The following is a 21135-nucleotide window of genomic DNA, read 5'->3' as shown; positions in this document are numbered from 1 at the left end:
CTACGCATAGTTGTTAATGGAAACCCTGATAATTCTGTTGAACTCAATAAAACAAACTGAACAAGTACTTTTGGAATGTCTTTATTGTCCATTCACATTAAGATAAGAAGAAAAATATTTAAACTCGCTGCATTGACTTGGCTGTACTTATTTTACAATAAGGCCCCAATAGTACAGACGAGACAACTTACTGGACCTGCAGTTTCATGTCTCCCAGCAAACCTACATGCAATGGCAGCAGGTTTGTAGAGTAGTTCATTCCAGGTCTGACATGCCTTGTAGTCACTACTACACTGAAGAATGAGCCAGTCACATCAGGGGTATGAGCTGCAAGTCACTTAAGAGTTTGTAACGAAGATGATAGTTTACAAAACACTGAACTGCACGATGGGTCTTCCATTAGTCATTCACTGGAGCTGGAGGGTAATTTCAGTTCTGATATTTCGGAGTCTGGAGTGCTGCTGCCGCTCTGGTCACTGTACGTGTCCCTGTGTCAGACACAAAACAGTCCCGTTAGCGTCCACACCTTTAATGTACAGGTATGTTGAGATATGTGATCTGATTACCGTGGCGACAGACGGCAGCCTTTTTGTAAGTAACTCTGCAGTTTCCCTGCAGTAGCCAGTAGCAAACCCAGGTAGGGAGGTGATGGCTTGATGGGGCGAGAGGTGAACTCGGGGTGGTACTGCACTCCAACAAAATAGGGATGATCTGAAAATAGATCATTCAATTTTAGATCAGAGGAATGGTTCACTTTTAAGACCCTGAAAGTAATTCCAAGTATTGCTTTCCTCACCATCCAGCTCTATGATCTCCATCCTCTCTCCTTCTACATCCTGACCCACGAAGCGGAAGCCCTTTTCTTCAAAGTGACCTCTCAGCTCAGGGTTGACCTGCGCAAGGAGACAAAAGTTAAAACGACATCCTCTCAACGGCGCTATTGTAAAATGATGACGAACCGGGAGGTCAGATTTACCTCAAAGCGATGTCTGTGCCGTTCATCCACATAATCTGCATTCCCGTAAAGCTTGCCTGGAAAACAGAAGAGCTGTGAGCACAGAGCAGCAGCTGGTCCGCGGTGAACGGAAAGCTGTTCTTACGTAGTACACTGCTGGTGGTTTTGAAAACGGTCCGTCTCTTCCCGAGCCTCATGGTGCCTCCCATCTGCCCGGGGTTGTGTTCTGGCATATCGATCACCTGCAGAGGTTACGTCAAACAGTTTGAATAACTTAGTACTTCCTACACGAGTCTGATTATTCAGTTATTATAAAAACATACCACAGGATGCTTTGATTCCGGGTTAAATTCAGTTGAGTTGGCATCTAAGTGAGAAACACAAAGACTTGCTGTTAGCTACGTTTGCTGCTGCTGCTGCTGCTGCTGCCGACCTCCTGGAAGGTACAAACATGAATGCCTTTTACAATCACTAACTAAAACATGCAGTTTCATTCATTCATCTGTTCGCTCTACCCACTCACTGTTCAGCGTGCTCACACACACACACACACACACACACACACACACACACACACACAGGCAGATAACAGCTGACAGGGCAGCTGGTCGGAGTAATACAGATGAACATTCAGAGGAACCCCGACTCTCAGTTCACTCATTCCTCCACCGAGGCTGCATCACACCACTGTGTTGGACTCTTGATGGGCAGCTGATTGTGACAGAACTCGATGGCAACCGACCCACTGGATTGGAAACATCCATGTTGAAGGATCCAGTCTGGCATTTTGGCATCTTGTTTTTTGGATCAGAAGTGACCATATTTGGATGAGCGAAGGGTGGATGTGACCGACAACCTGAAGACACTACGATCACGTACCTATACCAAAAACCTGACTTCACCCGAGGCCTGTCAATCAAACCAGACATGAGTCTCTGAATCCTTAAATCTAATAATCATGGAATTATTTCACCACGCAGCACTGTGACGCATCACTAACTCAAAATCAGGACCCGAGTTCCATTTTTGTAACCCTGATGTGTGCACATTTGTTATTTTAACATGGACCTGAAACTTAAGCAGAGCGCACATCAAAGTTTGTGTCAAATTTTTGGGGAACAGAAAGAAGTAGCAGGGAGCCAAATTCGTTGAGTAGGATTGGTGGGGAGCGACGATTGTGTTGTTGAGGGCGGAAAACTTGTTTTCATCGCATGGAGAGGAAACACATTGTCAAGTTGCCACGGCGCCACAGTTCAGCTGCTTTACACTGAATGTTCGCCCTCAAAAACATCACAACACACAAAATGTGACGTTTCTCTGCTGAAATTCAAGGTGAAGTCTCGGTGGTACCACCACTCACCAAAACGTGTGGAACTCAGGTGATGATGAAGTGATAGAACTTACGAAGGTTATAGCTTCCCACTGCTCTGTGCACGGCATGGTGCTTTCACCCTGTTTGTGCGCAGCAGGACCCGCCTTGGAGCTTTTTGATCAAATCTCATATAAAAGGTTTCTTTGTCGTATAAAAAGCAAACACTCTGGCAGTAACATTACCTGTCCAGTCCAGCTCGTTCCTGGCAAATTCACATACAGCCAGCTGCATCCCGAGACAAACACCTGCAGAAACATCACAGACACAATGTGCTCTACTATTGCTGCTGTTCATTTCCATGGAACATGAAGTAAGACCGAGTTAAGCAGACAGTTCATCTGTTTTGTACCTAGGAAGGGTTTCTTCTGTGTCCTGGCCCAATTAATGGCGTGAATCTTTCCTTCAGTTCCTCTGACACCAAAACCTCCAGGAACCAGGATGCCACTGAGGACAAAAACAAGCCATTGTTATAAACTGTTCCTTTAATATTTATGCTGCATCACCTCTCAGAACAGGACGTCCTCTTTGTGTGTAACACTCACTCAGCGCTGCAGAGCTTCTGCCATGCTTTGTGGTATTTCACCGGGTCCTCCTTCAGAGTGCTCGGCTCCAAATACGCCGAGTCGATATACTGAGGAGAGGTGAACACACTTTAGATGGTGCGTTTACAGGCAGACAACCAGTGGGTAAACACACCACGAGCTACAGGAAGCAGTGAACGCTCTGCTCCACTGAACACACCCAGGACGAATTGAGATCGGATCTGCTCTTTAAGCAGAGTGAACACTAATGTGTCCTGACCTACATTAAAGGACTCAGCTGATGTCCTCTGAATAAACAGAAATACTGAACGCAGCTCTCTGCACCGTGTTCCTGCGTTCGTATCTGACCCGGCGCTTCCAGTGTTACAGTAGACATATCTTTTTGTAATTGAGTAGAGGAGATTGTCTACAATATGACAATATCTGAACCATGTTTGTGGGACACTGGAGGACAAACATGTGTTTAGTGCCTGATGGGGAATACATGTCATGAATGGCCTGAGGTCCAAACCAGGGAGTCACACAGAGGGAAGACACCCCTGCAATGTGTGCTAATAACTCCGCTGTGGTGTGGGCCTACATATATATGTTGTTATTGTTCATTTTTTCATACAAAGTGGGATGTCATGTCAGCCTTATGTTGGAGACAATCCGAGTCAGTTGTGATTTCAAAACTGGATGTGTTGAAAACACTTTGCCGTACAGAGAAACGAAGGGTCTCATCAGAAAAGTTACGTTCTGCTGTTTGTTTTGAGTTTCAGCACGTTGTGAAGCTATTGGGACTTTGGGAATTATTCAATTAAGATTAGCTGGTGTGAAGATGGACGCAGCGCTTCACGCAGACTGTAACGATGATGCAACTTTGAAGTTTCTCTGCAACGCTTCATCACAGACGAAGGACTGACATTTCTACAAAGCTCAAGTTGTGCAGTTTCACGGGGTGTGTGTTGCATCTCGGTGATAAATACTCGCTGCACTATTCAACTAAGAAGAACGGGTGGGAATTTGGAGGCAATTTGTGTCCATCAGGTTAAAATACAGACATGATAAATTAGGAAAATCCATCAGACATCCACCAGCTTGCGGACTTGGAGGGAGTTCAAGTGGAAAACCTTTTTTCATTACACCAAAGGTGAAGAGTAAACAAATAAAAAGACACCAAAGGTGTTGGAGAGAGAGTGGATCAGGAGATGGAGATCACGAACATGTGTTCTGGCAATGTGAGAAAAGAACTGTGTTTTGGGAAATGGTATGTAAAGTGCGGGGCGGTGCAGTGGTGCAGTGGTTAGCATTGTCGCCTCACAGTAAAAAGGTTCCGGGTTCGATCCGGGCCTTTCTGTGTGGAGTTTGCATGTTGTGCCTGCGTGGGTTCTCTCTGGGTACTCCAGCTTCCTCCCACCATCCAAAGACATGCATATCAGGTTCATTGATTGTTCTACAAATGGCCCTTAGGTGTGAATGAGAGCGTGAATGGTCTTTGTTTCCATCTGTCTCTATGTGTTGGTCCTGTGATGGACTGGTGATCTGTCCAGGGTGAACCCTGCCTTCGCCCAATGTGAGCTGGGATAGGCTCTAGCCCGGGATAAAAGCGGGTATAAATAATGGATGGATGTAAAGTGCTACAACAAATATTAGGATATAAGATGCCATTGAACTGTAAGACACTTTATCTCTAGTTTCACTGAAGAAACAATTACTGGAAATGACAGATATTTGGTGAAAATACTCTTAGTAGCATGTAAAAAACAATAACAAAGAACTGGGGAAAGGTCGAACCACCAACAAAAGATCAATGGACAACAATCCTAGAAGAAATCTACACAATAGAAAAACTGACACGTAATGAGATTAGAAAAAGCACAAGTCGATGAAGTAGAGAAAATGGACAGAATTCAACATCTGAACTGGCAACTTAAGAAGGGAACTGTGGAAAAAAGCAGAGCTGTACGACGGAAGAGAGGAATTGTATTTCTCAGGCTGTTTACGAGTTATTAATATGGAGTTAAGAATAAATAAAGATTTAAGTGAAAAAAAGATATTTTTTTTTAGATTCAGGGTGACTTACACTCCCTGACTATATCGTTACCTCTGATGTTTATTGCAAATAAATGTCCATAAACCCACTTAGAAATCACACAAAAAAATGCTTCTTCATAAGTCCACAGCCTGCCTGAGCTCCTTCTGCACTTTTCACCGACACCGGTGTCGAAAACCATTCCAACAAATATGTAGTGCGTCTACTGTCTATATGAATACAAACGTGGCTACGACCACTGGAGCTTAACAACACGGTGTACATACCTTAATCTCCAGTTTATGGCTGATGGCCAGGGCCGAGTGCTCCAGCGCCTTTATAACAGAAGCATAGGAGTCGGAGAACTTGGTGTACTTCCCCACCAGAGTGATGGAGCAGCGCTCCAGCAGTCGGTCGGACCTGAGAGGACAACATGAGCATGAGTACACTGTCTGACCTCCTCTGGAGTGAAGCAGGAATCTGATCTCACAGGAAACGCTGAACCCCGACAAGAGCGTTTTTCAGCTGATCCTTGACCTCTGCTGCCGACACACCTGTCGGACATCACCTTCCACTTAGTCAGCATTTTCCTGTGTCGGGTCTCTATGGGCATGTTCAGCCTCTTGCTCAGGTAGCTCACCACGCCCTGGTCCTCCAGCAGTAACGGTACTCTGTAGATGGATGACACGTCGTGCACGCAGATCACCTGGAGACAGACAGGTCAGCGAGTTTAGTGCTGCTCAGAGTCTCGACTCTCCTTCATCAAAGCTGACTTGTGCTTCACACCCACCTGTTCAGGTTCTACGTGGCAGAACATTGAGATCTTTTCTTTGACGGAGTTCTCCAGAGCAGTTGAACAGCGGCACATGATCTGTCAGCAGAGAGGAGAAACGTTAATGAGCTCTCAGAGGAAAAAACACAGAAGATGAAGAAGAGCATCATGAAGCATTGACAACCGAGATCTCGGTGTGTGTCGTACTTTATGAAGAGCTGTGACTCCGTTACTTACTTTACGACAATCTGTGTGCGCTTTTTTTCCTGCCAACAATCCCGATGTGTAAGAATCACATCTAACTGAGCATCTTCACTGTTGTGTAATTATCTGATTGATGAATGACACAAAACCCAACTCCTCCTCATCAAAACTCCCCAATATCAAAGATAATCAGTCTCTTCAGGAAATCCCAATAATTAATACAAATTCAACCAATCTGTACAATATTTGCATGAGCTTGCAGTTTTGCAAACCTCCAGCGATTCCTCCACAGTAAAGGTACTGAAGAGAAGTTCTGCAGGAGGTAACACCAGACGGGACGGGGCTGAAGGGAAACTTGGTCTTATGATAATTTGGCTGCCAACTCTCTCACTTATCCCTGCGTCAGTCTAATCACACAGAATATGTTAAGACCCTTATATCAATGAGAGGTTGCACAATGTTTTCTTACAGATAGTATGTGTTGGATTATTATTATTTAAAGACCATTAACAGCACTTGTTTTCACAGAAGATGCAGCCAACGTGCTCTTTACTGCTGTGACAGACTCTCTTTTGTAAAACGACATCAATCATGTTACTGTGACTGATGGAAAAAAAGGATTTGTCTCTTCCTCTTGTTTGCATTGTGGCTCCGGAAAGTCTCTTTGTCAAGAAGGCTCCGAAAAGTTTCCTTTGTTTTCTGTCTTATTTGCAAGTGATTCTTTCCGCATCTAATTGACGACTATCTGATGTTGTTACCTACAACCAACTCTGTATTACCGTACAAAAGCAGATACAAAGGGAATGGGGGTGATGGTCTACTGTTTGTCAACTGTATAGAAGCTGCCCTAAGAGGACGAGGTGGAAAGTGAGAAACAGAGGACTGCTGGGGGGATGGGAGAGCCCTGCTCGGGAGCTGCTGGGGGGAGCACTGCTGCTGCACCTCTCTTTGAGGGTGCATGTAGTTGCTCCTTCTTGCAAAAATAAAATGTCCGATGTGTTTGATTTTGAACCGAGCCTCTTGAGTAATTTTTCTAACAGTGACTATAAGCTAATAATAACAACAGGCTTCTTCATTGTGTCTAACTATGCAGAGAGACAACAGCGACATTATGTCGTCAAATGGGAAAAATCTAAATCATACACCATCCTTGGCATCCAACATCCCAGACTTGTTGGATAAAACCATCCAAAAAACAATTACTTTCAGGATTCTCCAACATTTTAAAACACAACTAGTTAAATATAAATAATAAAACCAGTTCCAGAAAACTTAGCACATTTTATAAGACGCCTGAACAGCAGGTGACTCACCAGGTCAGGAGACAGTCCCAGTCCTCTCAGCTCTCTGACGCTGCTCTGTGTTGGTTTGGTTTTCTGTTCTCCTGTTGCACTGGGCTACACACACACACACACACACACACACACACACACACACACACACACACACACACACACACACACACACACACACACACACACACCATCAACAGACTGTGTGGAGCCAGACACAAACCTGCAGTTTCCATTATGTCACACAGGTAGACAAGAAGATACAAATATAAAGTGCAGAAGTGTGGACCGAGTGTTTAAAGCAGACTAACTGTGGACACGCTGTTTGGAGGTTCAGTCAAATTTTGTGTCACAAATTTGGCGATTCTGATAGATCTGAGTAACTATTGACAAATAAATAGAAGCGTTGTAAATATGGAGCACCTTGTACCAGTTCCATTTGAGAAGTCCTTTTTGTTTTCCATATTACACTTTTTTCTTTGCGCCCGTGTGAACGATTTCTCATCTGTCTACATTTTGTTTGCCTGTGCTCAGGCAGATCCCGCTGCTTTGAATAATTGGTTGGGCCGAGTAACGTAACCAACCATCAGATTAAAGCAAAGCCTGCAGAAACACAACACCGAGTGTTTCACTGCGTCATCCAGTGTTTTCATCTGGAGATGCTCTGAACATGTTTGCCTGTGGTCGAAGGTCTTACCTGTGGTATCAGACTGACGTGAATATTACAGAAGTTCTCCCTCTTCACTTTAAACTGGAACTGCCTGAAGGCCTCGATGAAGGGCATACTCTCGATGTCTCCCACGGTGCCTCCGAGCTGCAAACACAAATAAAGCAGTGATGATCACGGCAGCCTTTGACTCGGCAAAGCCTCGACACAGCAGATTAATACTTTACAACAAAACACTGAAGCTGAACAATTTAGAGGAAAAAAAAAGTCTCATGATATTTTGAACTGAGGGTGGCAAACTTTTGGCAGACGTTCGATTTGACTTAATTTAAAATTCTTGGTGTCACGGCTCGATTCAGAATCAACTCCTGATTTAAAAAAGATTCTCGATTCAATAAAAAGAAAGAGGAGCATGTATATAGTTTGGCTGTTAATGGAGTTCACGGTGTGACAAACGTCCGACCACTGAGCTGAAAACAGCTTCCCTGGTATAACCAGACCCAAGTTCACTGGGGATATATTGGCCCGGCCACTCTGGGTATATCACATTCAGTTCATATCCGACCAGAAGCATTTCAGAAGCGAAGCCTTTTGTCTGTCACTTGTTGACTTCCTGATTTGGCCATTTTTTTCCTGGATTTCCGAGCTTCTACCAGGTAAATGTTGTTTAATGTTTTATTTTTGTCCTTTTACTGTTCATTGTTTATTTTCTACTTTGTTGTGTTGCAGCCAACAGACCGAGGTAATAATGTTTGCTGTATTTTAACTGTTAAACAAAACAGTATTTCTAATAATTATTTCATATCTATATTTCACATACAGGCTGTTAGCTACTTTAAAGGCCCCAGTGTAGACGTTGATGTATTGGTGACATATAATTGGGATTGTTATTGTGAACATTGATAGGATGTTCTGCATCTTTCCTCTGTCTGACTTCCTGCCCAACAGAGCCATGCAGCTTGATGTCACTTCCATCAAAAATAGATTACAGACGTATTTTTTATCAAAACATAGCGTAGAGCTGCTTCTGCGACACTTCTGAAATGCGCTGCAGCGTGTCGGGTGTAATAACAAGCATCGTCTCGAATAGACGCGATCAGCTTTGGTGTCGGAGCCAGAACACAACACACACGGTCCTCTTGAAATCCAGCCCTTATTGAGTCCATTGACGTATCATTAACTAACGTTATGACGAAGAAATAGATTTTTAGCATCCGAGTCGATTCAGAGCTGTAAAAGATAATAACAGTGATCTTAATAGCTATTTTGTTTTTCTTCATCCCCCAGCTTACCTCTATAACACAGACTTGAGGTTGTACATCATCGTCCTCAACTGGTACCCTGGCCTGTTTTACAACCCATTCCTGGATCGCATCTGTGATGTGTGGCACCACTGGAGAAGAGAGAAGTAGAAAAGCATTCTTAGAGAAGTACTTATTTCCTGATCATGAACACCCTCTCTCAGTGACGCAGCAGCTGCTTACCCTGCACGGTCTTGCCCAGGTAGTCTCCCTTCCTCTCCTTATTGATGACCGCCTGATAGATCTTGCCGGTCGTCAGGTTGTTGTCTTTCGTCAGCCGGATGTCAAGGAAGCGTTCGTAGTTCCCCAGATCCAAGTCCACCTCGCCGCCGTCGTCCAGCACAAACACTTCACCTGGACAGAGTGGGATGAACAATCAGACCTCAGACCACACGTGTTCATTCATACTGATCATTTCCACTTACCGTGCTCGTAGGGCGAGAAGGTGCCTGCGTCTATGTTGATGTAAGGGTCGATCTTGATCGCAGTTACATGTAAGCCGCAGGACTTGAGGATCGTGCCCACACTGCTCGCAATGATGCCTTTACCGATGCCGGAGATGACCCCTCCGGTCACAAGGATGTACTTCATCATCGAGCTCTGGTATCAGCAGACAGACAAATTACAGTCAAAAAGTACAACGTTAAAAGATATTCAGAGATTGGAGAGGCCTTCATCACCACACATGAGCAACTCCATGTGACCTGCTTATCATGACCTGACCTGAGCAAACTCCACATGCTAATGAAGGCCATTTCAAGTGGCTGAAAGCTTTGTAAAGAGCAGTAGGTGGAGCTTGAGTTAAAAATGTTCATCCACACTTTGGTATTCTGAAACTGTATTATGATGCGAGACTATAGAACTATGTTGCATGTGACTGTGTATTGGTGTTGAATGACAATATAAAAGATAACAGACTATTGAATAAAGCCTTTTCACTCCTTTAGAGCGTCTGGAGGCTGTTTCACTATCTAATCAGGATTCGGTCATTATATTAGCAGACTTGACAAAAGCTCACAATAAGGACGGAAAACAGTTCAGTAAAAGATCCACATCCATGTCCCAGCTGTAAGAGACCCCACACTGAGTGAGTTGTTGCCTCAGTAACACGGAAATAAACAATACACTTTTAATTCCACATAACGACTGGTTCATTAGAATTACAAAAACTCGGGGGGTCACCGGATTTACCAAGTAGCTGTAAAAACAAAACGTGTTAAAAGTTTTCACTCCTTCTCAAAACACGGGTCTCGCCATCTAAAGCGTGGTCCATTTGAAGTGCTCGTTTTTCATACACCGCGCAGGCCGAGCGGGCGGTGACTTCCAAACTCCGTAAGGAGGACGCGAGCGGACCGCCCCGTCCGGGCACGACGGTGAACGAAGTCAACCGAACTACAGCACCGCCTGCTCCGCTGGCTGATAGCGACGCGACAGTTCACCGGATAAAACAAGGCCTTAATGGGTCTTCACTTCACTTTAACGTTTGCTGAACAAGCTTACAGGTTTTGTCAGTTTCTTGAAATACAAAGGTTTGTTGAAAAAGCTACCAAACGTACGCGCCGCGTGACGTCCTCCGGTACATTCAAAATAAAAGCGAGGCTCGCTGCTCACACAGGAAGTGAGTGAACACGTGTCCCCTGCGCGTTAAATCACTACAAACAACGTCGGACTGTTTTGGATTAAAACAAAACGCTGCTAATACTCAGTCAATGCAACGGCAAACAACGCATTGTATTTTCTGTCATTTTATTTCGACTCTTTTTTTTATTTTTATTTTTTTAACCGGAAGTCGAACTGATTTAACGCATGCAGCTTCACGGTGTTTGCTAGCTAGCCAGCAGCCTCTGCAGCAGCATCAGGTTTAAACTCACCGAGATGTTCTCCAGCCAGACCGTCCCGCCAACACCGACGGGGACAGCTCACGGGACCTTTTGGCAGAGACGAAATTTCGGTTCAAGTACTGGCGCTTTTTGAGGTTGTCGCTCCTCACGGTCCCATCTGTCCTCAGACTGGTGCTACACGTGTACGCACGACTCGGGACCGGCCGACATTGCGCCTCCAAATGCTCCCGACAACGTTGTGTTACCTTCAGGTACGCCTCGGAAACTGAGGCTGCCCGCTTTGGGAACGTTTCCAACGTGCCATGTCAAGGTGAAAGAGGTTAAAGGCCCCGTGTCTCCGTACAGCCGCGATTAGTACATCTTTTCAATTTGAGTTAGATTCATTAAAGGTGCAACATGCAAGGTTTAAGTCCCGTCATCTTATATCACCGGTATGTTGAGGCGACAGTAAATCAGCCAAGCGTCCAGTCCCACTCAAGTTTCTGCAGTTTTCGTCCCGCTATATTTTATTCTGTTTTGTTTCGTAACTGATGATTGTACATGTGGACTGTGTAGTGGGTTAACGAGTATAAACGTGATCACTGAAGCCTACGGTTTACATTACAGCTTTCACATCTCTAGATTCTCTGAGTTGACAAACAGCCTTCATTTTAAGCCAATAGTCGCTGCATGTTTATGATATTAATGACATTTTAAAATATCTAGGCCATATATTTTGAGTTTTTATAAAATGTGTAAGAACAGCTGGTCAGATAAGGTATTGTCTTTTCTGACCAGCTGTTCAAATACCGAAGGTGATGAGTTTACTGTCGCAGAAAAATGAAGACATTCCCATTTAAAAAGCTGGTTGTAGTGAATATATGGAGTTTTACTTATCAAGGATGACTTCAACAATTTATCAGTTAGCAGAATAACTAGTTTTCTCTTAAACATCTAAAAGACTGATTAAATGATATGAAATGAGAGGTATCTCTGATGGTGTTTTGGGTCTTTGAGGTCATTTTGGGTCTCTATTATTCTTTATGACTCTTTGGGGTTGTTTTACTTTTTTGTCATGTTGTGTCTTTGAGTTTGTTTTTGTGTCTTTCAAGTGATTTTGTGTGTATTTGGGGTGATTTTGTGTCTCTTGAGGCTATTTTTTCTCTGTGATTGTTTTGTGATTGGTGTTTTGGATATAGCTATCTTTGTGTCTCTGGGTCATTTCATGTTCCTTTGAGGCTGTATTTGTCCTTGGAGTGTTGGGTGTCTCTGGAATATTTTTTTCTCTTTGAGATTATCTTGTGTCTGTTTAGAGTAATTGTATTTGTCAGGTGTTGCTGTGTCTCTTTGTTGTTGTTTTGAGTGGCTTTGTGGTCAGTGGATTTCTGTTTCTCATTCTTCATCACTTTATAAGGCCTTTTGTTGTGGGTCCCTGAAGGCATCACACCTTCTGTTGTTGGATCAGCAGGGGGAGCTCATGTCTCGTGTTTGAATGCTAATACTCACAAAGGAAAAAGAAAGAAGAAGCATTTTCCCCATGTATAGAGGCAGCTGATTACATGACGTGTTTGCTTTAAGCTTTCCAGATTGCAGCAGGCTTCTATCTGCATTAGATCATTTTGCTCAGAGCTCCTTACATTGTTCATATCATAAGTGGCAGAGAATCGAAATGTCTTGAGCATTTTATCTGAGAAAATTAATTTACTTACATCTTTCTTTCTTTCTTTCTTTTTTAATGCATAAAAGAATGAGTATATGGGGCCAGGAATAGAATAAGCCATTGTGTCCTGACAATAGATGTAACAATGTGCCAGTGTGACTCCAGTGATAATAGAAGCTGCTGCTCAGCGGCGACAAAGCGAGGCTGAATTGGTCCCGCAGCAGAAAGCCATAAGTGGCTGGAGGCACAGAGATGTTTTCCTGCGGGGTTACAACACACAGGTTCCTCTTTCTCTTGCTGACACAAAACAACACTTTATGCCACGCTGCCCCATATAATGACTGGCTGCCGTCCAAAGTGGTTAGTTACAGTGTGCGGTGGAAAGGTCAATGGTACTGTGATGTGGATCAGGGTGTATTATCCTCATTGTGCTCAGTGAGATATGAAGTCCACGAAGGCTCTCAATTTGGCCAAACTGTGACTCGCTCAGTTTCGAACAGCGAGACGTCGACAAGGCCTGCTGTTTGTTTGGATCATCTGCAACCAGGTTCCCTGTGTGGGGGAGCGCTGGTGCTGAAAATTAAAATAACCAAATGATGGGGAGTTAGTGAGCGATGGCTGACTCACAGAGAGATAGCTGCAGAGCTAACTGATGCTTCTATGTAACACCCAAATCTCTGCTTGTGAAGCCGTAGCAGCCAGCTTAGTCTGTGGAACACAGGAGGGGGCTTAATGAGAGTTTTTAATTCATTTTTGACCGGAGCTGTGATTGAATTAAACTCCCACAGAAGGGCTGGATCCTCTCTACACCGCAAGCCATTTCCTCCTATTAGAGATGTAACAGAAGCAGCAGGCAGGGAGGCAGGTCAGTCTAAGATGACTGTTTTTCTTTTTACTTACTTTTATGGAAGCATATTTCCTAACAGAGTGCACGTGTCTGCTGCAGGTGCACCTTGTGGTCTGCTGATGTTCTGATGCAGCTGCGTTGTGTACATGTGTTGCATTTAGCCCAGCTTAGTCTAGAGAATGGAAACAGGAGAAAACAGTTGGTGTGTCTCTGTTACAAAATATGCAGACTGTCGAATTTATCTTGTTGTAGTACCTACTGTATTATTCGCACATTTCATCCTGAAGAATTCAGCAGGGCTTATTTTGCCAAGCTAAACCCTGCCCCTTTCTGCATGCTAGTTTTGGTTTGAAAATGTGACAAAGTTCAGAATGAAACTGGCACAAAAATAACAGAAATCAGGAGCGGGTCCAATACCTTTCCATAGAAATGTATAGTAAACCAGGCTCACTATCGAGCTGCTTGTATCACTTCTTCTGTTTCAGTGTTCGGAAGTTCTACCTCTGAAATGTCACAGATAGTTAGTTACCCTGTTAAAATTGTAATATGTCTTGTAACAGTTTTAGTTACTTCATCAAGGTGATGGAATTTATTCCATTTGATTATTTTCTTAAAAATGTTTTAAACTGGATAACAAAGCTGAAAAATCATCAAAACTAAAAGTAAACTAGCCATTGTAAACCTCCACACAGAACTCAGCGCCGAATGCTGTCAAACCTTTATGAAAGGTTCTTCAATAAAGTACAACCACCAAAACAAATCAGGAGTATGTCGATCACAGCTGACTCCAGTGAAGGAAAAATCCCTATCAACAGGGATGGCTGCTGGTCATAGGATTTTGACATTGTCTCCTGAATGAAAAAAAAAAAATCTCCTCCTCTTATTTGACAACATGGCCAACTACCTCGGCATTGTTGCTTAGATCAATGCTCAATGATTTGATTAGTAGATGTGAGGCTTTGTCAATTCAAACAAAAGAAACCAATACAAAATGTAATGCAGCCTGTCTGGACAAAGACAGAAGGCATTCGTTAGTGATGTTCTGTTATTGGGTCCACAGAGGGAGGAGGTTGAGGTTGACAAAAAGGTACACTTTGCTATGGTTTCTCTCACGACCATGAAAGCACAAGTTAATACAGAGTAAGTTTCTAGTTTGGATTGGCCAGTGACCACTCAATGAGAGTCTGCGATGTTTTAGATGTTGTCATTGTTTTCCAGATTCGTGACCAATGAAAGGCATCGTGACTCGCTGAAATACACGGGGGAAGGTCAGAATCCAATACAGCATGTGCTCTCATTTTGTGCTCTTATCTTTTCCTTTAGGCTGTCATAAACAGCCAAATCTAAAAAGCACCACACTCATGTATGTTTTATGGATAACAATCCACCTGAATATGGAAAAAGGTGTTTTCATTATTAGAGCACTGGGCCAGTAAAAATACATAAGAGGCCAGTAAAACTTACTATCCAGGAGGGCCAGTGGGAAAAATGTTACGTTTCTCATTTTGCTTAACCAGAGCCTGATGTTGCCTGGTAGGATGCCCTCATTTACAAGAACCAAAACCTATGCTCACAAGCCACATCAACCCACACTATAGTCGATGACTCTGTGGATAAATACCTCATCGATGAATCAAGAACATTTGTCAAAAAGTTCTAACACGCCCCCTAAACTCACAAGTCAGCACATGTCTACACACCGATTATCAGCTATAAAGGCTTTTACATATGAGGGGGCGTGACAAATACACAACACAGAAATACAAAATACTCCTTTGCAAATATTTTGCATCAAAACTATTCAAATTTGCAATAATTGTTTATAAAAGGGGGGCAACACTTTTCTAGATTTGTTTTTGGTTTCTTAACCCCAACCATATTTTGTTTTTGCCTAACCCCAGACATGTTCTTTTTCCTAATCGTCCCGTGCCAAGCAGGGGGTATTGTCACCTCATTTTCTTTTTCCTAAACCCAGCCATGTTTTTTGTCACTTTAGAAACAAGTTTTCATTTCCTGTAGATCACATGGCTCAAAGCATGCAGTAAGTTTCATTTTAATCAGAATCAGAAACGTGTAACTTTCACCTGAAGACAGCCCAAAGCGTGGCTAGCTCAAGTTTTGCTGTGATACTGGGTTGCATTTTTGTGCCCTGTGTCATATTGAGTGGATGGAGACACAAACAATTAACATTTTACACTTGGAGAAGAAATGTGGCGTCTGTTCTGCTTCTACAAAATATGATTGGATGAACTCACGGTGTGAAAATTCAGAAAAATCATCTGTCTTGGAAGAAATCTGTTTTTGAAAGTTGCTTTTTCCCCCTATACATTATATATATATATATATATATATAATATATACTCATGAGAAAAGCAACAGTTTAAAAAAATATATTGATGTGCGAGCTAATCATATAGTAAAACACCCCCAGTGTGTAAAGACCTTAAAGCTCACTTTGCACAAAATTTATGTAAAAACAAAGTAAATTACTTTTTTTCCTCCACTGCTATTATGCCAAGTTAGGCTAATCATGTTCTGACCTCTAGCAAAAATGTAAGTGACAGCTTTTTAGTAGAACACCAGTATATTATAGGTATGAGCCTTATCCCACTCATCCACCGTGAAAAATGTAGATCTGTCTTACTTCTGCCTTCGTATTAATGTGGGGGGTTAAAACCATGCTGAAGCTGTTTAATGCTGAGGACTGCCTTTACATGCAAGTGTGTGTGAGCCCACAGCAGAGTGGAGTGGAGCTGTGGAGGGGGATGGGCAGATTACTTTGTTTTACACCATGATGATATCTCTCCTGCTGACGGTTTCCTTTCCTGCTCTCAGCCTCTCTCCATTTAGAGCGCTATACGGAGGAGATTGGTTCATGTAATAAGCTGATTCCACATGCTGTCATTCACGATGATATGACTATATCATCCGCCTCCTCCACACTCACCACAACCACATAGTGTACATGTACAACACACTTTTTTTTTTACGATTTCAAAATGATTCCCTGTGTACAGTAAACTCTTTTCTATGAGGTCTGATTTAAAGCCTACCTTCTCTATTAAATACAAGAATCCCTTAAAAATCCCATGATTTTTCATTTACAATTGAAAATATTTGGTTTTGTATGGCAGTCCTCCCTTAATCCAGAAAAATTTAAACAAAACCCTTTAATAGCAACTTGTAAATAAACCGTAAAAAATGATTAAAGTTTAAGAGCTTCAAGGAAAGATTTCTGCTGAAAATAATATCCCACATTTTGTATATTTTATTGGATTATCTTCTCAGTTTAGTTTTTTAAGGGTAAATTCCCCTCAAAACCTAACAAATATCATTCAGCATTAAACAAACATCATTTCATATCATAAAAGGTACTTTTCCTAACCTTAACTAAGTAGTCACATTTAACCGAAACCGTAATGTTTCCCTTAATTTAACTATGTAGTTTTGATGCCTAAACCTAAGGTATCTGTTAAAAAAATTACTCAAGAGGCTTGGTTCAAAATCAAACACATCGGACATTTATTCTTGCAAGAAGGAACACATGCATGCACCCTCAAAGAGAGGTGTCCAGCAAAGAAGGGGCCTTCCCTCCTCTGTAGGTCAGCTTTTATTCAGTGGGACAAACAGTAGACCATCACCCCCATTCCCTTTGTACCTGCTTTTGTATGGTAATACAGAGTTGGTTGTAGGTCACAAGATAGTCGTCAATTAGTTGCAGAAAGAATCACTTGCAAATAAGACAGAAAACAAAGGAAACTTTTCGGGGCCTGCTTGACAAAGAGACTTTCCGGAGCCACAATGCAAACAAGAGGAAGAGACGAATCTTTCCTTTCCATCAGTATCTTACTTTTCATGCCAATGTGAGGCAAACGTGGTACTAACATGGTACACTGATATGCTGTCGTAAACTGACAGGTGTATTATTATTGACTATATAAGTGGACGTAGATTGTGGGTGAAAAATAAGGCCAATGCAGACGTGCCATAAAGTGCAATTCCACCAATATAGCAAGGAGTCGGCTCCAAAAAGCCTCCAGCTCCATAGACTGCCTTTCAACTTCTCAGGAAATGCAAAGTCAATACATTTTTTTCCACAAGTTATCTTGGTATTTTTAGCTGAAGTCGCTCCTTCTTCTTAGATATCTGGTAGTCCATTTGAAAATAATCTGTCATTAAGTAGAAAAATAAGCCTCAAAAAGCCATATTTTTGAGGGTGTGTCTGTTTAATTGACAGGCCTGTGGTACAGTCAGGTTGCTGTTATAGGTGGACAGGATGTTGTAATGCAGGTTTCCCATCAGATCGACTAGGATCCACTGCTCTTCCAAATATGGTCACTTCTGCCTCCAAACTGCTCCAAGCTAGCAAGATGGCGACGGGCCAAAATTCAAACTCGAGGTGTCAACGTCACTTCACATACCAATGGGTGGCGTCATACTTGGTTGGCCAAAGACTTCTGCAGAAAGACACAGGGGAGAGAAGACAAAGTAATGACATGCATTAGTGCCATACAAGGTGAAAAAAATATAGTAGAGGTGCTCAGTGCATCATGGGAGGTCCCCCTGCAGCATAGGCCTATAGCAGCATAACCTGACTATACACTTAATTAAAAAGGAAAGTTTTATGCCTAATCTTAAAAGTAGAGTCTGTCTCTCCAACCCAAACTGGGAGCTGGTTCCACAAGAGAGGCGTCTGAAAGCTGAAGTCTTTGCTTCCCATTTTACTTTTGGAAACTGTAGGAACCACATGTAACGCCTGAAACACCTCCACAGCGTTACATCTACCGACCGGTGAGTTCACTGCCAGTAGGTCTACTGCAGCGCTGCTACTGCCAGTCCGATCTTTCTACAGTGAGTTTCCATTTGATAATGGCCATCAGTGATCGAATGTTTGAGGTCCAACAAATGAATAGTTTTCACTGAAACGTGATTTTTGCTGACCCTCGTCCAGAGCAAAACAAACACAAAGATGAATTGAGAGGGAGAGAGAGGGAGCGCACCAGAAAAATACAATCATTCACCTGTTAAATTGCTGACATCATATATTTTGAGCCTACACTGGGTTTTTTCTATGAACATTTAGTGAACAAAAATCACAGATCTTTTTTTGCTGCCTATTTTTGCTGGGAATTGCGCACATCATGCATGAAAAGCAGGCGAGACACCTATTCTCTAGATGACGCCGCAGCCATGAGGCATGATGCGTGTGACACGCATCTCACGCAGGCTGCGTGGCTGCTCTAAACTGTTAACATTGCCAGTGAAAGGAAAATCAAGACGTTTCGAGACAGCCACACAGGCAGTGTGTCCCAGGGGTAGGCATGCACTCTGAGAGCGAAGCGTTCTGTTGTCATTAAAGGGTACTATGAGTTCTTTACTGTGAAGTCTTTAAAGGGTACTACGATGGAGCTTTGTATCCAAGGAGGAGGATTTTACAGCAAGCCAATGAAGAGAATCAAATATGGGAGAGATCTGTTTCCACACATCAACCCACACACTCACTGACAGCTGCAGAAGGACTCCCTGCGGTGCACGTCCCCCTTAGTGGGAATCACAGCTATAAAGGTACAAATTAAAGGCCCTGCACAACCACAAAGGTCTGATTAGACCTCTGATGAGGTGAAGTCATTCAGAGCTAGGTTAATAAATGTTAGAACATATCAGACTCTGTGGGTTTACGATGGATATAAAGGGGCCCTTTGGGGACAGCTTTCATGTTATTTGGTCAGTTTTAAGTGTGCCGATTTAAACCAGTTTGATTTATTATTTTATCCATTAATTATTCTTATTTAATAATTATTCATGTGTATCTCAATAGCACTCGAAGGTAAAAAAAAATAACAAAAAAAGTATTAGCTTGTCAGTGCCTTCATAGGTACAGTGTCACTCTCCCTTAAAAAGCTGCTAATCCATCCAAAGGGATTTTATGTTTCTGGGTTTCAGGGGAGAGTTTACTCGAATTCTGGCATGTAAACAAGTCAAATCGCTGCAGAGGATGTGGTGGTGTGTGCAAAGCTTAACACACTCACTGGTTTCATCTGATGACGTCTCCTCTCTACTGGAGAGCTCCAGAGCAGCGCAGTCAGGAAACATTAATTACATGACGTCATTAACCACTTAACGTGCCACAGTGTATGGAGGCTTGATGAGGAAGCTGCATGGGCAAAAATAATAATGTCATGCTCTGCTGGTCAGTTTGTGCACTGCAGAGGTCAAAGCTGCAGCGTGCTGCTTTGCTTTGGTGGCAAAGACATTTTTACCATCTGGAATTTACAGAAATTAACTGTGTTTGACGTTTCCTATCAAGTCTCCCAGGATTTTGTTCAATGAAATAAAGATTTTATCAGATATTTATGTTGGCAGTTGTCATGCCAATTTTAAAGCTCATTTTTAACTTATATTTGCATTTTATTATTGGTTTACCTTTCTTTTTTTTTTTTTTTTTCTTCACAAAACTTTTACAAAAACGGACCCTGGCCAAAAACTGCAGCCTGGTGGGCACCATCAACAAAAACAAGTGGTCACTGCCTCCCTCTGCGCACCAGAAAAAGAGACCGTCAGAGCAAAAGTGATGCAAAGCGACAAAGCCACATTTCCCATCTCCCAGGGGAAAGAGAAGAAGAACATGTGTATCCGACACCAGGGACAAAGCGGTGGAGATAGGCAATGATGCAAAGAAGAAGCCAGAGACAGGTCACTATTAGAACAAGATGAAGGTGGGAGTGCTGGACAAGATGTTGAGGCAACACTTTACCTGAGCTGCTGCCAGAAGATGACCATTCGTGGTCTTGTGTAACATGCTGGACATGGCAGCAATGAATGCGTGGGTCCTGTATGGAGCTGCATGGACACAAATATGACCAGCTGAGTGTTCATCTCTGAGCTTGGAGTTACGTGGTGAGCTCACCACAGCAGAAACAACTAAGACGTGCATGATTACAGTGGAGCGTGCAACATGAAAATGTATGGCCTGTGTGCCGATTGTGAGTAGTGTGTGTGTGTGTGTGTGTGTGTGTGTGTGTGTGTGTGTGTGTGTGTGTGTGTGTGTGTGTGTGTGTGTGTGTGTGTGTGTGTGTGTGTGTGTGTGTGTGTATATTTTCTTGATTTGGTAAGAAAATGCCTGCAAATCTGTTGCTGCATGATAAGATCTTATGTGTCTTATCTTGACTGTATAGTTGCTGTGGCAGGTGGTGTCCAAGTTAGCTGTCTGTTGTTGTAATAACAAAGCCAAAGCTGTGTGTGTGTGTGTGTGTGTGTGTGTGTGTGTGTGTGTGTGTGTGTGAGAGAGAGAGAGACAGATGTGTCTTTATTCCCAACATAAAACACCACAGTCATTGTTTTTTGTATGTGTTGTAGCCTGCAGTTTATTTAAAAAAAAATTAATCGGTAAAAAGATAAATCAACTGTAAAAAAGAAAATCTGTCTGCATTTATTCCCAGTAGCGTAACTAAAAAAAGAAGTTATCATCCAGAGTTCATAAAGAACTGGGCCGGTGGCTGGCAGAGCAGAACAGGTCCAGAGTGGAAACTGGGGAGTCGCCACCATGTAACAATCTGTAAACACTAGACCAGCATTGCCAGATGTACAATGATTTGGACATTAATTTATCCCTTTGATGCACATTGTTATTAAAAAAAAAATTGCTTGAAAGAAACAAAACCACCACAGATTAAGAAATGAAAATTTGCT

The 21135-nt window shown here is 42.7% G+C and overlaps 1 protein-coding gene across 1 annotated transcript; it reads right to left on the bottom strand.

Moving 5' to 3' along the window:
- Window positions 1–65: 65 nt before the first annotated feature.
- On the bottom strand, window positions 66–11176 carry ctps1a (CTP synthase 1a). The gene is made up of 18 exons (XM_069711528.1): window positions 10991–11176; window positions 9545–9719; window positions 9303–9473; window positions 9111–9211; window positions 7849–7965; window positions 7173–7256; window positions 5674–5754; window positions 5438–5589; window positions 5171–5303; window positions 2870–2958; window positions 2677–2771; window positions 2510–2572; window positions 1279–1322; window positions 1101–1197; window positions 977–1032; window positions 797–893; window positions 567–711; window positions 66–488 (listed from the first exon to the last, which is right to left on the bottom strand). The coding sequence occupies exons 2-18, from the start codon at window positions 9711–9713 to the stop codon at window positions 404–406; spliced, it is 1779 nt and encodes a 592-aa protein (XP_069567629.1). The 5' UTR covers window positions 9714–9719; window positions 10991–11176; the 3' UTR covers window positions 66–403.
- Window positions 11177–21135: the final 9959 nt, after the last annotated feature.

Source organism: Brachyistius frenatus, unplaced genomic scaffold (assembly GCF_029030835.1).
Source record: "Brachyistius frenatus isolate BFR_SWC_R1_liver_20210118 unplaced genomic scaffold, ASM2903083v1 Contig_101, whole genome shotgun sequence".
In the NCBI taxonomy this organism is placed as follows: Eukaryota; Metazoa; Chordata; class Actinopteri; family Embiotocidae; genus Brachyistius; species Brachyistius frenatus.
Note: the sequence above shows the minus strand (reverse complement) of the source record. Positions and strands in the feature narration are given on the sequence as shown.